This window comes from Antedon bifida, chromosome 3 (assembly GCF_963402885.1).
Source record: "Antedon bifida chromosome 3, ecAntBifi1.1, whole genome shotgun sequence".
Classification (NCBI taxonomy): domain Eukaryota; kingdom Metazoa; phylum Echinodermata; class Crinoidea; order Comatulida; family Antedonidae; genus Antedon; species Antedon bifida.
Genome location: NC_136228.1, coordinates 23,617,446 through 23,637,983, shown reverse-complemented (window position 1 = coordinate 23,637,983; position 20,538 = coordinate 23,617,446). Strand labels below are relative to the sequence as shown.

The 20,538-nt window shown below is 36.9% G+C and overlaps 3 protein-coding genes and 1 non-coding gene across 4 annotated transcripts; 3 read left to right on the top strand and 1 right to left on the bottom strand.

The window, feature by feature from the left end:
- Window positions 1–4,595: 4,595 nt before the first annotated feature.
- Window positions 4,596–9,289, bottom strand: LOC144838318 (uncharacterized). Its single transcript, XM_078693654.1, has 2 exons — window positions 5,780–9,289; window positions 4,596–5,579 (listed from the first exon to the last, which is right to left on the bottom strand). Exons 1-2 carry the CDS (start codon window positions 9,287–9,289, stop codon window positions 4,596–4,598), a joined length of 4,494 nt encoding a protein of 1,497 aa, XP_078549780.1.
- Window positions 9,290–11,117: 1,828 nt separating this feature from the next.
- LOC144838036 (major facilitator superfamily domain-containing protein 6-like) lies at window positions 11,118–17,372 on the top strand. Its single transcript, XM_078693389.1, has 6 exons — window positions 11,118–11,807; window positions 13,324–13,480; window positions 13,896–14,067; window positions 14,209–14,412; window positions 15,432–15,667; window positions 16,907–17,372. Exons 1-6 carry the CDS (start codon window positions 11,206–11,208, stop codon window positions 17,042–17,044), a joined length of 1,509 nt encoding a protein of 502 aa, XP_078549515.1. The 5' UTR covers window positions 11,118–11,205; the 3' UTR covers window positions 17,045–17,372.
- Trnad-auc (transfer RNA aspartic acid (anticodon AUC)) lies at window positions 12,664–12,735 on the top strand. The gene has a single exon. It is a non-coding gene; the product is annotated as a tRNA-Asp (tRNA).
- Window positions 17,373–19,392: 2,020 nt separating the features above from the next.
- LOC144838317 (uncharacterized) lies at window positions 19,393–20,538 on the top strand. Its single transcript, XM_078693653.1, has one exon. The coding sequence runs from the start codon at window positions 19,393–19,395 to the stop codon at window positions 20,536–20,538; it is 1,146 nt and encodes a 381-aa protein (XP_078549779.1).

The following is a 20,538-nucleotide window of genomic DNA, read 5'->3' as shown; positions in this document are numbered from 1 at the left end:
AGTAAGTGAGCAAGTAGGGCCTAAAACAAGGTCAACTGCATATGTTACTACATTGGCAACCCTAATTAAACCATTTAGTCCAGAGTTAAGTATGTTGTTGTGCACTGTTTATACCGCTAATGTAGAAAACCCAGCTAATGTCGAAAGAACAACAACAAAATTGCCTCCCAGCTTATGTAGTTACATATGCTAATGTAGAAAATGTTATATATTTCACAAAAATGTCTAAATCATGTGCAAATGCATCGATCTTTACTTAACTATCAGTCTTTCCACCTCGCGTAAGCAACAAACTTTCTAAAACGACCACACATCGTAAGCAACCATCTCTGTTTAAGGGACCGCTTCATAATCGACCACCTCTCGTAAGCGACCACCTCTATTAACGACCACACCTCTCGTAAATGACCACCTCTTTTAAGGGACCACGACCTCTTTCTCTCTATTAAACGACCGCTTCTCATAATCGACCATCTCCCCCATTACAACGACCTCTCGAAAGTATAGATAACTAGAGGGTACTCCGAGAGTACAAACCTCCGCCTACTGTAAAAGTCCCCTACATAAAATTCCCCCCGAAAATGTTTTTTTTTTTACATTTTTTTATTAGTTCTAAGTGTAAATAGGCTAACTGCACACTACAAAGTAGTGGATGAGAGTTTGGTGTAATGGTTATGTATCCAGCCTCCCACAGTTGAGATCCCTGGTTCAAGTCCTGCTGAGGTTTTTTTTAATTCTTTTTTTTTTTTCTTTTTTATGGACCTTGATCTTTAACCCTGACTCTTCAAAATGTAACCACAATTATATGATGAGTCATTGATCATTGTGGCTAAGTTTGGTGAGAATCGGATAAAAACTGTGGTCTCTAGGCAGTAAAATAGTTTTTTGGTAGTTGTGACCTTGACCTATGACCTTTCCCCTCAAATTCGACCAATTTGGTGAGAATCGGATAAAAACTGTGGCATCCAGGCTGTTCACAGACAGACACACACACACACACACACACAAACATACAGGGGTGAAAATATAACCTCCTTGGCGGAGGTAACTAAATAAATTCTATAGAAATCCTATAAAATTGAAACATTCTATATAAATGGACATGTTTCTATAGATACCATAGAGTATAGAACACATTTTTTTAAAGGGATTATTAGGAAGATTTTCCATTTCCAAATCTGTATGACACATACTGTACTTTCATTTAGAGATTTGTTTGTTAGAGGGATAATGATTTCTCTATAAAAAACTATGTTTGCAATTGGTATGAGCAGTATCAATCAATGATATAGGTGTTTAGTTCTTATACATAGTTCCTTGTTTAAACAATTTTTTTTTTAATTACTTATTTAATAGGCCTAAACTAGAAATTATTAAAATATTAAAATATTAGAAAATCGGGAAAAATACGTTTTTACATGCAAAAATGAAGTATTCAGTCCAAGCAAGGAGATCTGAACAATTGAAGTGGTGGATTTTTTTGTTTTGCTTGGCGAAGTCTGTATAGTAGTAGAATGAGGTGTGCATTTTATTACCAAAGCATAAAACTTGTAATAGATTCAAAATATCGGGGGTGCCAAGTGTTCCACGTCCAGTATTGATTTAAAAATGGCCACCATTAAACGAAAAGTGTTCAAATCTTGGCAACTATACACAGTAGACTTGATTCTGGTCTGATCTTACATATTTCTATTTGCTCCAATGAAACGTTTCGTCCAAAAATAACCGGAAATTATGTTCTTTCAGTTCTACCTTTGACCTAGGATTTGTAATATCTCGATAACTACCGTACTGGTAATTTTTTCATTTTGTTTAGAATAAATACATTATAGGCCTATTCGTTGTAATAAAACATTTTCACATAAAATGACCGAAAATACCATTTATAACCTTTGACATTTATACGATTTTTAATTTTGTTACCATAATGTATGTGGTTTATGTTGGTATTAAATGTTATCACTTTGTATGTATTTTTTATAATGATTTTCCAAATAAATTGTTAAATATGACAGCATAAAAGTCAAAGTTACTTTCTAGCTCTTTCAAATTAATTACTTTTTTATACCTTTGAACTAAGATATCAAAAAAATGGGATTGAATCCACTTGATTTCATAATCAATGTACATAAGTTGGCTTAAGAAACTTTCTTTCACATCTATCAACGGATTATAATGGTTAGCAACTGGCATCATTTGTTTTTAAAAAAGGATGAGAAGCGGCTACTTTGAAATATTGCTCATTCATATCACATATTTGATCTTTTAGTAAAGGTCGACAACATGTAAGGAAAACCTATATTACAATCGAAAAATTTACTCCCAATTCCTTCCAGATCGACTGCATTTATTTCAAAAGTATCGAATGTGGGGCCAAAAAAGATCGAGTACATTGTTATCGGAGCGAGCAATGTTCGCCTTTGAGCCACCAGTGGATTATTCTTTAAACAAGGCCATATAGATGGCTGTAGTCGCGTGCTCAAGTTAGTGTTTACCGACCGACCAACGGACCAACCGACCAAAATTGCTGAACATGTTTAAAAATGTTGAAAATGTTATTTTTTAAATTTACACGTGCGTAGCCTGTCACTTTTGACGTGCTCGTATAACGTAATTTCGAGTTGAAAAGTGAATCAAATATGATTAAAATTATTAAAGAAAGTTTGTAAAACAGAAATCGGGCAAAAATAGTGCATATTATTAACATTTAACGCGCAGTGCGCGTGCAAAAATCTGCGCACTCATGGCAATTTTTTAAACGCTAAAAATTGCCTGAAACGTACTCTTATTTCATTGAAAATAAATTTTGACCATTTTGAAAATTTTAAGCACGCGTACGTATGCGTTACATGCGCTACGCACGTAATTATATTGCCATATGATGATTTATGCCCTGAAATTTATGAGTACCAAATTTTATTTAATTGTGATTCATGCTTGTGAAGATATGATTACAAACGTAATTTCGTTAAATCATGCGTAGACCGCGTAATTTTTAATTGCGCACCGTGAAAACATAACCACATCGATTCCTGGCCATAAGGAATATACTGTGAAAAATTGACTTAGCTAGATGAAACTGATCAAGACAAGGCCATATACAAGTTAGTGTTTACCGACCAACCGACCGACCAACCCACCGACATAGTGAGCTGTAGAGTCGCGTTGCACGCGACTAAAAACATGAGACTAACTAACTAATTTGAAGAAGTATTTGTCACACAGCCGCAATTACGGCTCTTTCGGACATGTAATTGCCGGTAACCAACGATGAACAACGGTAAATAGCCACAACTGTACACATATAAATGTAAAAAGTAAAATTTAATAATAATCTTTGACAACCAATTCTTTCTTTTATAATTCAAACCCCCAAAAAAAACCACAAAAAAAAACCCCCAACCAATTCTCAAACAATGATACCGTATTCCTATTCCCCACAAACTTTATGCAATTCCCCAAATTTCCCAATCCTTCCAAACAAAATATCAACAATCTTCTTATTTTTAAATAAATCCCCGAAACCCCCCTTTCAAATACAATAATATCACAAGATGAATAATTAAACAATAATAAATGTCCACAATATCGTTCCTTCTTGCCTTCTCTCCTACGCTGACACAAAACAAATTAGAAAGATAAAAGTTAAAACGATTCTGCAAATAAACAACTCCCACGCCTCTGCTCCCGTTCTGCTTGTATTATCAATTATAATTCTTCCTATTTTCTGACATATAAATAAATCAAATATAAAGTTAAAATGTTTCTTGATGTCGTTCTGCCCTGCAATCCGCTCCCCGACCAATTATTTCTTTCTTCTTTTCCACGTAAAATAATATCAGTATCAATCCAGTTACTCTTCAATATTTCCAAACAATTCTTTACATGCAACAACTTCTGCTGTTTCCAACAGTTATTTCTTCCGTCAATTTACATTCACAATTTCAATTAATCTTCAGTAATCTCAACAATTAACAGTTCTACATTTAAGTACAGCCTTATAGTATTACTTCCAACTCACAATTTATTAACTTCATGTATATCACTTTATTTCCTTTCTGCTTCAGCTCTATATCACCATAATTATCTCCAACTCACAATTTATTAACTTCATGTATATCTCTTTATTTCCTTTCTGCTTCAGCTGCTCTATTTCACCATAATTCAATTACTTCTTCTCCTGTACGTCTTAGTTTCTCATATCAATATTCACCTATCCCTTTCTGGCTTAACATAACATAGCCCTCCTTCTCTGTCTCCTCTCAATTTCCATCTACCTCAAAATTCCCTCAATTATCCACATATCACCACCTTATCCTTCTCCACCAATCAGCAACTCACACACTAACTTAACTCTTATACCTCTCCTCCAATCAGCAAACACCACACAATCCTTCTCTGCAACACAAAAACTCTGCTCCACTGGCTTCACACAATAGCTTCCTAAAACAAAAGAAAGGTTCAAATAGTGAAAACAAAAGGAAAAGTAAGAATGACTTGCAAAATATATACACAACTTTATGTCACTTGTGACATTTACTCCCCTCTAAAAGAATAATGTATCAACATTTTCTCCATACCGTGACGGGTCCTATTTACACTCGACTTAAATAATCAGCTCCTACATTTTCACTGCCTTTAATCGCCTCTATTCGGAACTTGTACGGTTGTAGAGCCAGGGCCCATCTCATAATTCGCCCATTGGACAATTTCGCTCTGTGCATAAACACAAGCGGCTGGTGATCAGTTTCCAACGTGAAGTTTCGTCCATATAAATAAGACTCAAATTTTCGTACACTCCATACAATGGCTAAGCATTCTTTTTCCATCACTGAATATGCTTTTTCTCGAGGAAGCAGTTTCTTACTAGCGTACGCCACGGGAAACTTCACGTCACCATACTGCTGCATTAGAACCGCTCCCACTCCATATTCGGACGCATCTGTTCTCAAAATAAAATCTTTGTTTAAATTAGGAAGGCATAAAATTGGAGTACTGTTTAATTTTCCCTTAAGTTTAACAAACGCACTTTCCTGGGCCTTCTCCCAACATATTCGGTTAGGTTCTCGATTCTTCGTTTTGTCGGTTAATGGACAAGCAATCACAGAGTAATTAGGAATGAACTTTCTATAGTAGTTGGTCATCCCAAGGAATGACCGGAGTTGTTTCTTTGTTTCTGGTTGTTTGGCTGACAAGATGCTTTGTATCTTCTCCACTCGAGGTTGAACATGTCCTTTCCCTACCACATGGCCAAGAAACTCGATTGTTTCATAACCAATGAAACATTTGCTTGGTTGAGCAGTTAGATTGGCCCTGCGGAGACGTCCAAACAATTCAGACAAACATTTCATATGTTGATCCCAAGAAGCTGTGTGAATTAGAATGTCATCAATATAATTAAGTGTATTATCCATTCCTTTGAGTAATTTTCTCATGATACGACTGAAAGTAGCCGGTGCATTGACTAAGCCGAACGGCATGACATTAAATTGAAACAAACCATCTGGTGTTAGAAAGGCTGTTAAAGGTTTTGACGCTTCATCCATGGGAACTTGCCAATACCCTTTACTTAAATCTATCTTAGTAAAATAATGATCATGGGCCAACTTTGTGAACAGTTCCTCTTGGTCCGGAATCGGTTCGGCGTCAAAAACTGTAACCTGATTAAGTTTTCGAAAGTCCACGCAGAATCGATTTGACCCATCCGGTTTCTTTACCAATACTATTGGAGAGGCAAACGGTGCCCCTGAAGGCTCCACTACACCCAGATATTATTTACCTCATCCTTAATGGTACCTCGCAACGCATGTGGAAGTGGATAGGGCTTGGAACGGATTGTATCATCAGTTTCCAGCTTGATTTCATGCTGCCCAAGTGTAGTCTTACCCGGTAAATCCGTCAGTACATCTTTGTAGTTTCCGATAAGTCGGTGCACCTCATGCTTTAGTGTATCATCCAGGCTTTCGTTGATGTGGATGTCGGCTGTTGTTTCTTTTGCTAGTAGAGGGTGGAGCTGTAAAAGATTCTCATTAGATAGATGATAATTTTGGTTATTTGTAAATGTTTCATTAGGTTCGCATTCAATAACAGCGGTGCTAGCTAATTCAAGGATACCAGAAGGCTCGGATACCCCTAAGGCAGCACTAATGTCTGCGGTTCGCTCATAATACTTTTTCAAGAGATTGGCGTGAAATATTTTGAATTTCCCGTTAAGGTCAATTTGGTAGTCTAGATACCCAAATTTCTTTACAACCTTAAAAGGACCTTTCCATTGAAGCAATAGTTTGTTTTTGTCTGTGGGTAATAAAAGTAGTACCTTATCCCCAACCTCAAATTCCCGGGACTTACTCTTTTTGTCATAATATTGTTTGTACCTGACCTTAGATTTTTGTAGATTCTTCTGAGCCATTTGACAGGTTTCATGTAGTCGTTCCCGTAAATCCATAACGTACTGGTAGGTGGTTTTTGTTTCTGGTGTTTCGATTTCTTCGGTCCACAATTCCCTTAGGATGGACATGGGTCCTCGTACGGTACGGCCATATAACAGTTCAAAAGGAGAAAACCCTAAACTTTCCTGTGAAGATTCCCTAACCGCAAAAAGTAGTGGGTCAATGTAACGATCCCAATCAGTAGGCCTTTCTGCACACATACGTTTCAGCATTTGTTTGAGTGTTCCATTGAACCGTTCGACCAAACCATTACAAGCTGGGTGATATGGAGATGTCATTACCTGACGTATAGACAACAACTTACTAACTTGCCTCATGACTTCAGATGTAAATTGTGATCCCCTATCGGTAAGCATTTCTTTCGGGATACCAAGTCTAGAGAAAACACCAACCAAGGCCTCAGCAACCCGTTCAGCTTCAATATTTGGTAGAGGCACTGCCTCTGGATAACGAGTAGCAAAATCTATTATTGTGAGTATATAACGATTACGACCTTTAGACATGGGGAAAATGGGACCAACTATATCAACGGCAATCCGTTCAAACGGCACCTCGATCAAAGGCATGCTTCCTAGAGGCACTTTCGTAACTCTACCTTTTTGTACAGTTCTCTGACAAATGTCACAGGATCGACAATATCGAGTAATATCTGCAGTTACCCCAGGCCACCAAAATGTTGTCAACACTTTATCTGTCGTCTTTTTTACCCCTTGGTGTCCTCCTAATAAGGTTTCATGGGCTTGGCGCATTACCTGGCGTCGATAGTCAGCTGGCACTACTAGTTGGGTAAACTTATCCCCGTGTTCAATATTAGGAGAGGAAAATTGCCTATATAATAGGTCTTTATGATAAATAAACCTAGCCTCGGCTTGTTTGTTACTCACAGTTGTAGTTTGTTTCTCTGCAAGATCCTTGAATTTTGCAAGGCTGATATCTTGTTGCTGGGCGGTTTTCATAATTCCCGCTGTGATGATTTGCTTGTGTATTTCTGTAGTTTTAAGTGTTCTGAATGGTTTATCCATAGTGTTAGCTTGAGACCGGGTAACAACAGAACATCCTTGAAGATTTCGCTCTGTCCATGTGGGATCTGGATTTCCTGGTGCTCGTACTCCTGCAATATTACCTAATATCAAGTCATAAATAGGGTTATTCATACATAGTGCATACGTCTTTCCTGAAAAAAATGGAGTATTAACATGTATTAATGCAACCGGTAAGTTGCGGACCGTGCCATCAATCAGCACACAGGTTTTCTCCTTACCAGTAAGTTGTTCGGCTGATACAAGATCTTTCTTCACAACCACCCCACTACAGCCACTGTCACGAAGAACAGAGACGCAGCGTGACCCAACACAACCTGTATAAACGGGCATTTTACTAATTGAATTATTTAGAGCCGCTGTCATAATTGGAAGACAGTGCCCACATTGAAGAGTGACCTTATCACCATCATTATTGATACAACATTGATTTAAAGACTCTGACATTTTCGTAACCATACTGGCACCCACATCGGGAATTTCTTCTTTGGCTTTACATTCGTGTTGTTTTGCACATTTCTGGCAATCAGACTCTGTTTGTGGTGAAGTAGACAACCCAGCGCAACTGTTGGCGTCCTGTCTACAATTTCTGGCAATATGTCCTGTTTTTAAGCATCGGTAACATTTTGGAGGAGAGTTTGGCTTATGCATAGTTGAGGCTCTGCAATTTCTAGCTAGGTGACCTACACGATGACATATAAAACAAGTTGGACTACGGAAACTAGAAGGGCTTTGTGATGAGGATGTACTGGGAACATTATTAGAGGAAAGTTGAGGAGAATTTGGCTCTTTTTGTTTAAACTCTATTGGTTTACCAAATAATCCCCCACGAGCTTCCAAATATTGCTCCGCAATTTCAGCCATCGCTTGTATCGTTTTCGGTTGACGTTCCCTTAGGAACAGAGCTAGGTCCTTCCCACACCCATCGGTAAACTGCTCTCGCAGCAATAAATCTTTTAACCCCTGAAAGGTTTTTTCCCCCTCTGCTAGGTCAATCCACCTATCAAGATAATTGCTTATCCTCGCAGCAAATTGCGGGCCGCTTTCTCCGTATTCGGGCTTAGCTGTTCGTAACTTATGTCGAAATCCATCGGCGGTTAACTGAAACCGTTTTAGAAGAGCCAATTTCAACAGTTTGTAATCGTTAGCTTCAGCTGACGACAACCTGGAATAAACCTCGAGAGCCTTCCCAGTTAGTAGGGCACTTAAGTTAACCGGCCACTCAATTTCTTTCCACTCCTGACTAGTCGCATACCGTTCAAACCTTTTCAGATAGGCATCTAGGTCATCTGTTCGATCATGGAAAGGGGGTAATTTAGGTTTACTGGCCTTAACCCGTGACTCAGGATTGGGTAATACTCTACCACCCGGCCGTGCCCGATTCTTTTCTTGTTCTAATTGGATTTCTAACCTTCGCATTTCTATAAGATAGGCCTGATTCTCAGCTTCTTTCGCCCTTTCGTTTTCTCTCTCTTTTTCTTCACTCGCTCTTTTTCTCTCTGCTTCGTCCCTCTCTAGTACCTCTCTTCTCTCTCTCTCTTCCTTCTCTAGTGCCTCTCTTCTCTCTCTCTCTTCCTTCTCTAGTGCCTCTCTTCTCTCTCTCTCTTCCTTCTCTAGTGCTCTCTCTTCCCTGTCTCTGTTTCGCTCCATTTCTTCTCTCTCCCTGTTTCTCTCTTCTCTCTCTAGTGCTCTCTCTTCTCTCTCTCTGGCAGCTTCCTCTCTCTTTTCCACAAACTCTCTTAATTCCACTCCATCTAACCCCAACGCTTTTCCTGCGTCAACAATTTTAGTGAGATCCATTTCTTAAGAAAAAAAAAAATATATATATATATATATAAGTATCCAATATAAGTATACAGTATGCCAATAATATGGCAAATAGACAATCCAAGAATCACGTACAATTGTTTCATCTACCAATGTTCACGCTAGGTTACAAAGTTTCCCGGATGAGCCCCCATAAATGTCACACAGCCGCAATTACGGCTCTTTCGGACATGTAATTGCCGGTAACCAACGATGAACAACGGTAAATAGCCACAACTGTACACATATAAATGTAAAAAGTAAAATTTAATAATAATCTTTGACAACCAATTCTTTCTTTTATAATTCAAACCCCCAAAAAAAACCACAAAAAAAAAACCCAACCAATTCTCAAACAATGATACCGTATTCCTATTCCCCACAAACTTTATGCAATTCCCCAAATTTCCCAATCCTTCCAAACAAAATATCAACAATCTTCTTATTTTTAAATAAATCCCCGAAACCCCCCTTTCAAATACAATAATATCACAAGATGAATAATTAAACAATAATAAATGTCCACAATATCGTTCCTTCTTGCCTTCTCTCCTACGCTGACACAAAACAAATTAGAAAGATAAAAGTTAAAACGATTCTGCAAATAAACAACTCCCACGCCTCTGCTCCCGTTCTGCTTGTATTATCAATTATAATTCTTCCTATTTTCTGACATATAAATAAATCAAATATAAAGTTAAAATGTTTCTTGATGTCGTTCTGCCCTGCAATCCGCTCCCCGACCAATTATTTCTTTCTTCTTTTCCACGTAAAATAATATCAGTATCAATCCAGTTACTCTTCAATATTTCCAAACAATTCTTTACATGCAACAACTTCTGCTGTTTCCAACAGTTATTTCTTCCGTCAATTTACATTCACAATTTCAATTAATCTTCAGTAATCTCAACAATTAACAGTTCTACATTTAAGTACAGCCTTATAGTATTACTTCCAACTCACAATTTATTAACTTCATGTATATCACTTTATTTCCTTTCTGCTTCAGCTCTATATCACCATAATTATCTCCAACTCACAATTTATTAACTTCATGTATATCTCTTTATTTCCTTTCTGCTTCAGCTCTATTTCACCATAATTCAATTACTTCTTCTCCTGTACGTCTTAGTTTCTCATATCAATATTCACCTATCCCTTTCTGGCTTAACATAACATAGCCCTCCTTCTCTGTCTCCTCTCAATTTCCATCTACCTCAAAATTCCCTCAATTATCCACATATCACCACCTTATCCTTCTCCACCAATCAGCAACTCACACACTAACTTAACTCTTATACCTCTCCTCCAATCAGCAAACACCACACAATCCTTCTCTGCAACACAAAAACTCTGCTCCACTGGCTTCACACAATAGCTTCCTAAAACAAAAGAAAGGTTCAAATAGTGAAAACAAAAGGAAAAGTAAGAATGACTTGCAAAATATATACACAACTTTATGTCACTTGTGACAGTATTCTTGTTTACAAAATTAAGAACTGCTTCTATTAAACGAACAGGTACAGTCGATGTGTTAGTATTTAAATTTGATTAAATCTCTTAAACTTCTTCAATAAATATGTGTCGGTAAATGAATATAGGGAACTGGAATGCTTGTCAGGCTTGTCAAAAAATAAACCGTCACTATCTATAGTATCTGTGCAAGTACCGTATATGCCTACACAAGGAGAATTTTACTAGTAGTAGTACTGTAGTAGTAGTACTGTAGTAGTATTGAATCATTTGTTTGGTCAAGGTTTATCATTGTTCTCCACAATAAGCTGTTTTGGATCATTGCGTCGCAAAAATTGTAGTGTACCTATATTCAGAATAAATTGTATATGCATACTACTGTATGCTAATTTGAATAACTATTACATGCCTACTTTATTACTGAAGTAAACAGTATAATGGCCCCATCAAACCTTTTTAGCAGGTTAAATGCATCACTATTACGTTTCAAAATACTGTATTTCACTAGCATTGGAATTGTGTCAACTCTGAAAACATATATGCAGTTGTTTATGAAGCAGTTGGGCCTTAATCCATACCAGGTTGGTGTTTTACTGTGTATTACTCAACTTACAGGGTTCTGCCTTTCAATTTGTGTTGGATTCATCGTGGACAGATTTAGAATACGCAAGCCATGTTTGATTACCGCCTTCACTATCATAATATTATCTTCATTAGGTTTATCTTTTGCATTCTCTTACAACGTTGAAACTTCATGTGAAAATGTTCAAGCACAATTTAATCAAAGTTTTTCATTATATTGTCAACATCATTCTGAGTGTACAGAACAGGATTTCGTTGCTACTGATCGCTCTTGGCTGTATACAGAATACAGGATACGATATACGATGTACAAACTGTTTGTTTTCTTGTTACCGCTTGAAGTCTGCTTTATTTCCACTTATGCTCTTCTTGACGTGTTTACAATGAACGTTCTCCGGAAAGATACTGACCAACTACCTTTTCAACGAGGATTTGGTGCACTTGGGTGGGGGTGTATGTAAGTTACGTAACTATTTAATCAATTTTAATTATTATTAAAATATAATTATCTACCAAATTCATGTATTTTCAGTATATCACCGGGCGGTTTAGAATTAATGTTCTTTGCCTGATGTGTTTATAATGTTCTTTGCCTGTTGTGTTTATATATATATAAACACATCAGGCAAAGAACATTAATTCTAAACCGCCCGGTGAAATATATATATCAAGCAGGCGGTCCGAGTTCGAGTCTCGGTTGGGGCGACTTTTTCTCATTCTCACAGATTTCCTCATCTTTATCGTTTCAAATTAATTAATTAAATTTCAGTATATCACCGGGCGGTTTAGAATTATTGTTCTTTGCCTGATTTGTTTATATATATAAACACATATATATATATATATTCCTGTCCACCCAGGCAGCACTTGCCAGTTCTTATGCTATGACGTTATCCAAATTCCTTCACTTGCACTGATGATGAAGGGATAGTGTTGCCCGAAAGCTCTGCTAACTTTCTGGCTGTTTTACTTTATCGTTTTGATTTAGCTTTGTGCTTTTCTGTTGTATCTCCATTGAGATCCAGCCACTGATACCCACAGCATTGTCATTTTTTCAGTAATTTGCCTTTGGATTGATTGATATATATATATATATATATTCTAAACTGCCCGGTGAAATATATATATCAAGCAGGCGGTCCGAGTTCGAGTCTCGGTTGGGGCGACTTTTTCTCATTCTCACAGATTTCCTCATCTTTATCGTTTCAAATTAATTATATTAATATATAACTGAGGACTAGTGCTGTTCCGCCGTACCACGCCGAGAATGTTAAAGAGTCGTTATCCAATCGAGTTCGAACAATACCATGAAAGCCCCAGTGGTCTAATGGTTAGGACATCTGCATATCAAGCAGGCGGTCCGAGTTCGAGTCTCGGTTGGGGCGACTTTTTCTCATTCTCACAGATTTCCTCATCTTTATCGTTTCAAATTAATTAATTAAATTTCAGTATATCACCGGGCGGTTTAGAATTAATGTTCTTTGCCTCTTGTGTTTATATATATATATATATATATCTACCCATAGGGAGAAAATCTTTTGTTCTTTTTTCGCCTTAAGGACAGTATTTTTTCCCTTAAGGAGCGACTTCTTTTGTTCTTGAACTTAACCTTTTGTCTATGTTTCTCCCTAAGTCACTTATAGGCTTATAATATATAAAATGCTAATAGTATTCACAACAAAAATGCACCGTTTCGAACTGAAGAGTGCTCTACAAAACAACATACTATATAGTATATAGCAGAAAGTAGAGGAGCGTAATATATATATATATAAATCCAAAGCCAAATTACTGAAAAAATGAATATGCTGTTTAGGTAATATATATATATATATATATATATTACATTTGTATCATATTTTAAATATGTAGGGCGAATAATGATCATTTCCACTGTTTCCATACGGTCGTTCTAAGTTTTAATAGGCAATATTCAAAAAAATATACTTACTGAATCTGTATCACTTTTATAGAAACTTTATAGCATCCTTCATTATGTCATTGACAAAATCAAACATCCAGTATTGTGGAATTGCAGTTAGTGTCGTGGATTTTTCATATATGTTTATTTTCTTGATAATCATAATATCGATAACACTTCCACTAGTTGTTACAATAAAACCAATAGAGGTACGTTCCCAGATTTAGTTTTATAATTATGTTGATGTTAAAATTATATTACTCTATTAAGGAATTAAAGAATTTAGGCCTTATGAATAATATTAAAAGTTGTTTTGCATCAATGATACACTAATTCATTATTACGATCCCTGTATTTTCGCAACATCCCGTGTTAATTTGTTAAATACGTATTAACCTTTAAACAAAACAAAAAAATATAATTCGAATAAATGTTTTAAAATATCCATAGTAAATAGTAAATAGCAATAAGCTAGGCGATGGGACAATTATCATGTCTTCCACTTATAAGGGCAGGCCCAATTACAATTGTAAGCAAATGTTTCGTTTATTATTAGTTCTGTAGGTTTATTAGTGCTTTCACCCAGGTTTGAAACTATTTCTAAATACCGACTTTTTTTCATAGCATAATACAAACGCAAGCCAGTCGGTACAACTAGACACTGAAACTTTGAAAGGCATCAAAGACTTTGTAAGAAACTGGCGTAACTTGATGGTCATACTAGGCGATGGAATTCTAGTTGGTACAGTTTATGGGTTTAAAATAGCTTTTGTTTTTTGGAGAGTAGACGATCTTGGTAAACTCAATTGTTATTATTAACCATTAGTTTAATTATTATTTAAATCAATTAAATTAATTATTATCTGAACCTTATGATACCATGTAGCAACGTGTTGCATACAAACTATGATTTATAATTGCTTTTATTGTATTACAGGCGGAGGCAAGAAACTTTTAGGTGTAGCCATCTTTATTCATGGAGCCATGGAGTTTATCGTAGGAATATTTGGCTCAAAGCTTTTACAACTGTTTAGTTGTGTGCAGATAATAGCATTTGGTGCATTTATGTATGCTTTAGACTTCTTTGGATATGCTGTAATGCAAACCCCAATCTGGACATTAGTTTTACAAGCGATTGAAGGTAGGCCTACAGTTAGGTGATACGAAAGGCAGGCCTTCTTCGTATAACCTATTGTTTTTTACTCGGGGTACCCGAGTCTATGACTTACTCATTTTCTCCTCCTCCTCCATCTGGACACTATTGAGTAAAAAGTGCGATTTATAAAGTACTACTCCTCCCTTATTCGTTGTAGTATTGAGCTGGGATTTGGCATGAATATACTACATGGACATGTCCTCAAAGCTATAGAGCCGGATTTTTTAATTTCAAACCAGATGCAGCCATATGACGTCTCGAAGATGGTACCGTATAGCCGTATTTGGTAGCGAGGTTATTGATGTGTATGTGACGTCACATCCCGTCTTATGACGTCATTACAGCTTAATTTGCTGTACCCCGAGTATCGCACATTCGTGCTTTTTTGTTAATTAATTTGTTTAATTAAGAATCCACAATGTGTGCCACACACCACAGAGTTATGTTGTTATATGCGGCTTCTTGGCGTGGTGGTTATCAAGTCTGCTTAACACGCAGAAAGTCCCCGGTTCGAGCCCTGGCGAAACCTATTTTTCTTAAACTTTATGGTGAAATATAGTGTATACGTAATATGATATAGAGTATATCTCGTTTTATTAACCGAGTCTAGGACTCTTTCATCTTTTCCTCTTCTTCTTCCATCCGGACACTATTGAGTAAAAAGTGGGACTTATAAAGTACTACTCCTCCCTTATTCGTTGTAGTATTGAGCTGGGATTTGGCATGAATATACTACAGGGACATGTACATACATCATTTGAAAGAGTAATAAAAATGAAAGCGTATCAAAATATTACCGGTGAACCCTCGGGAAAATACACAATTTAGGATGGTTGTAATGTAGGTCCTATAATTTGTGTTATGGACTTATATAGTAGAGATAATATTATAGAGATGTTGAGATTAATTGTTAAACCTACGGACATAAAGTGACTATTGCGTAGGCTGCCAACCACCTGTTAAATTAACATTTAACAATTCTTTATTTCTTTTCAAATTGCTAGGTTTTGCCTTTTTCTGTACATACATATTTGGTTTGGTATATATTGCGAATACGACTCATCAGAGAAGCCTGGCCTCAATCACATTTATGTTTAGTTCCAGTTACGTGTCGTTAGGACGCAGTATGGGTTCCAGTGTCGGAGGGACACTCGTCCAGAAGTTTGGAATAAAAAATGCTTTTATGATGTATAGTGTTTTCGCTACAATTTTGTCCGTTCTTCTTGGAACAACAGATTTGGTTGGTATATCTTTTTAATAGACCTACTGTATTATTATATTATTTTTAAAATAGGATTCTTTTTATTTCAATCGGAAAGCGTAAATTTAAGATTGTACAGGCTTACCAATATATAAATAATATTACACCTCTATCTAATATTTTATATATAGAGGTAGGTGGTGCAGCATTGATGTTAGCAGACTCTATGTTCCAAGCGTCGCTATCATCTGAAATAATCTTTCTACAAAATACGGATCACATCTCTGAAATGACCTACCAATTATTCAATCATTTCATGTATTGTTTCCCAAAACATGAAAAATGAAGATTAATAAATTTAGACTTTGAATATGTTAACAAAGTTACAAAATAAATCATTAAATTCAGATTTAGATCAAAGTGAATAACTATTTTGGAACATCAAAATGGCATATTAAACAACAAAATTAGAAAAAAGTATATTTTTCAGAGTACCACTTTGCTTTTGACAAATTCATAAATTAATATATTTTACAGTAGTCTAGCTAGAATATACATGCATAATTACTCTAGGCCTAGTAGTACAATCATAATATAACATGCTTACCAAGGTTGTGCAAACTTTCTTCCTTCTCTAAACGTAACAAAAGACAATAACAAATGGGACAGCCCACCTGGCTGAACATGCAAATTGACTCAATAAAAGCTTAACCATTGGTGGCAGCAGACTAATTAAGTACAGATAAAGTATACATGAACATAAAAGAAAAGTCATTACAAAAAGTTAAAACATACAATAACTATATAAATTCTACACACATTATATAAAATTGAATATTCTATAAGAAACATTCCATAGATAACTATACAAATTCTATATATTTTATAGAAAAGATCAAATATAAATTCTATAAAATTATAGATTCTGAAGAAACAATGTAAAGACAACTAACTAAATAAATTCTATAGAAATCCTATAAAATTGAGACATTCTATATAAATGGACGTTTCTATAGAATACCATAGAGCATAGAACAAATTTTTGTAAGGGATTATTAGGAAGATTTCCCATTTCCAAATCTGCACATACTGTACTTTCTTTTAGAGATTTGTTTGTTAGAGGGATATATCAAAGATGTGGAAAACAGTGCATCCCTTTGAACCACATTAAATTGTCCATTCTCTTAACATACTAATAGTTTTTCAAGATTGAAATAATAAACCAACGTTTCATTGATAAATTATACATATTTTTCAACAATACTACTATACTTACAGCTTACGCGAAAGAAGAACCACAAACCTGAAGCTAATATTGTCGGTAGTGACATCAGTCTAGATCAAACTGCATTGATTGGGCAGTCACCTGAATTGGACAGTGAGCAGATGGCCAATTATGGCAGCAGCAACAATTAACAGGAATACACCGTAAACATTGTTGAAAACTAACTCATAAGAATGCTGCAGGAACGTGCATCCAGCAATACACTGCGAAACTCGCATAAGGTATCTTGCTGAATTAAATGATGTTTTTAAACATTTTAGTGTCTGTAATACTGCAAACAAAATTGGTTAGAGGTTTCATAGCACAAAAACAATATTGGCTCCAGTCATCGTTCAAATATGGAATACCTCCAAGCAAACAGCATTATTCAAATAATGCTATTACAGAAATGTGTGCTGGTGTTTAGATTGTGTGATATCTGTTTACAAATGTGATGTGATATAAGAATCATCCAATAATGAAATATATATGTCGGAGACTGAAATTTTATTACTATTATTTTGTTACTTTTATTGAGAATGATTCTATTCAATTTATTCATATTTTACACTTAAATAATTATTTTGATTGGAACTACTTTATTATTATAGAATGTTTGCTTTTGTGATTTTGTACGTATGCGCATTAATAATTAGATAGCGTCGATGTTATAAGGTTGTAGGGCGAGCAATTACCTCGTGGGCAGTTGACATATAAAAGCTCGAGGAGGATAAGCTGTGTTAAGAAGAGTTTAAAGATTGTTAGTTTGTTATTTTTTGCGAAGAAAACCACTTTAATTATGGTTGGTGTTACTGACAATTGCAGACTGCAGTAGATTGAGCTGATTTGAGAGCAACTTTAAATTGTAACTATACTAAGCTGTGTTAGTGTTACAGGAGGGCATTGCAGGGGTGTGTGTTTTAGTCTGTTTAATAATTCACGTTCGATGATTTACAGTCCAGTTACAATAAACGTCTTACAACGTAAATACAGAACAGAGTGCGAGGTTCATTCTTTTGTTCTTTGTGTATGGCCCACGACATTTTGGTGGCAGCGGTGGGATGACACTGGATCTATAGACAGAACTGAATTCTAAGAGGAAGCGCGACGAGTGACAATCTGGTGCTGCAAGTTGGTGTGGTACAGAGACTGATTCAGCTTCAACAGAATACCAGACCCCTGGATGCTAGATGACATCAAGATTTTATTGATGGTTTTTTATTGATGCTTGATTTGATTTACATGCTTTTTGTATTGAGATTTTTTTATCACTGTATTTTTTAATTGCTTGTGCATAGTTTCTTCTCCCAACATAGTATAGCAATGGCAGAAGCAAACGAAATGATACTGGCGCTGACGGCTGCCTTACAAGGTCTGACAACTCAACGTGGACCGCCTCCAGTGAAGTTAAACAAATTCAAGGGTCTTCCGGTAGCTGCTGGAGATCCATCTTTGAAAGAGTGGTTGGACGACTTCAACAGTTATGCAGGGTATTATAACCTGACTGGCGAGGCTAAAGCTAATTCTCTCCTAGCTCATCTTGGTGGAGCAGCCAAGGAAGAGATTATGTGTCACGAGGACGCTATTAGGAAGAATTATGATCTTGCTGTTAGCAAGTTAGAGGTGCTTTTTGCTCCGGTGAGTACAGTTCAGTCACTTGGTAGAACGTATCATAGTAGGTGTCAGCTAGATGGAGAGTCTCTAGGTGACTACAGCAGAGTGTTAATGAGACTATACCAAAGGATGGTGAAGGCAGCTTCGAATGACGACGAGAGGACTGCTTTGGAGAGCTTGAAAGACAATTCACTTAAAGAACGGTTTTCAAGTGGAGCGAGGGAACCATGGATGCAAAGAGAATTGCGACGCATTGAGATGGCTCACAAAGGGAAAGGCTTCCAGAAAATGAGAGAAGAAGCATTATAATTCTTTCAACACCAAGAGACGGCAAAACGCAGAGTGCAGGTACATGAGGTGGTAGGAGATCCAAGCCGTGGAGAAATAGAGGCTCTGAAAGTCGAGTTGCAGGCTATGCGAGCTCAGTTAGATAGACAAGCAGCAAATGATCGAGGCGGATACGAGAAGACCAATAGGAAGCCCCTTACATGTTATAAGTGCTTAGAAACCGGCCATAGAAAAGAGAATTGTACAGGTTCGTACAAGTGCCTACATTGCAAGCAAGAAGGCCATTTCCAGAAAGATTGCCCTGTTCTAGCAGCAGCAAGTGGAAATCCAGCAGAAGGAATTCCTGGAGTTCCGGTCAGCAGTGTCCATGGAGACGACTCGCAACAGGTTTCGGGATTAGTAGCTAACAGCCCGACAGCAAAAATATCTTTAGCTGGTGTTGAACTAGGCTGCGTAATCGATACTGGAGCGGAGACTTCGCTGATCCCTGTCGATGTGTACGATAGAATGATTAAGGCTAAAGCTGGAAGTTACTTACCTAAATATATATGGTGCAAATGGAGAGCCTGTTGAGATTCAAGGGTATGTTGAGTTGCCGATGAAGTACGGGACAGCAGAGTTGATGGGGAGTTTCTTGATCACCAAACGCTGTGCAGGTATGCGAGGAGAGCAATATCCAGTATTGTTGGGCTGTAACATCTTGCGGAAGTTGACTAAGCTGAGTGTTCCTCACCAAGATAGCTTTGCCTGGAATTTTGTTCGAAGTTTGCTAAGTTCTTCTGAATCTGAACACCCTGAACCAGTGCAACAAGAAGTTCAAGTAGGACGGTTACAAGTAGCGGCTAAGGTGACGCTTCCTGCTCATAGCATTCGCAGAGTAACTTGTCAAGTGCAGAATGTGACTGGTACTGTGTTGGTAAGCCCTATGGATTCTGATAATTTGGTTAAAGTGGTAGAAGGATGCGATGCGGTTAAAGATGGTGTTGTTCGAGTAATGATAGAAAACCCTGAAGATAGACAAATTAGTTTGCAGAAAGAACGTATAATCGGTATGGTGTCTTCAGTAAACAGCGAGAAAAGGGTAGATCTAGTGGAAGTAGCAGATGGACTGCAGGTGCATGTGGGAGAGGTGATGGTGTCTCAAGATCATAGAGTATCGGCTGTACCATCCGCTCAAGCTAATATTATGGTGAGTGAAGGGGTAGCTCCAGGTCTTAATTTGGACCATTTAGGAGAAGAAATCAAAATTAAAGTCACCAATTGCATCAACAAATATCCCACAGTCTTTTCTACAGGAGTCTATGACGTAGGTAGATGCGATCTAATCCCACACTCTATCAAACTAACTACAGATAAATCGGTACAACAACCTTTCAGACGCATTCATCCGCAGAAAATCCCAGAGGTCAAAGCGATGTTAAATGAGATGGTTAAACAAGAGATTATTCGTCCATCCAAGAGTTCATATGCTAGCCCGATAGTGCTTGTTGCAAAGAAGGATGGGACGCTTCGTCTGTGTATAGATTACAGAAAGATCAATGCAGTTACGGTAAAAGATTTATTTCCGCTTCCAAGAATTGACGAAGTTCTAGATATACTGGGAGGAGCAAAGTACTTTTCAACGCTTGATCTGGCTCATGGTTTTTATCAAGTTACAATGGACGATGTGTCTGTTGATAAGACGGCTTTCCGTGTACCTTTGGGGATTATACGAATTTCTGAGAATGCCACAAGGTCTAAGTAA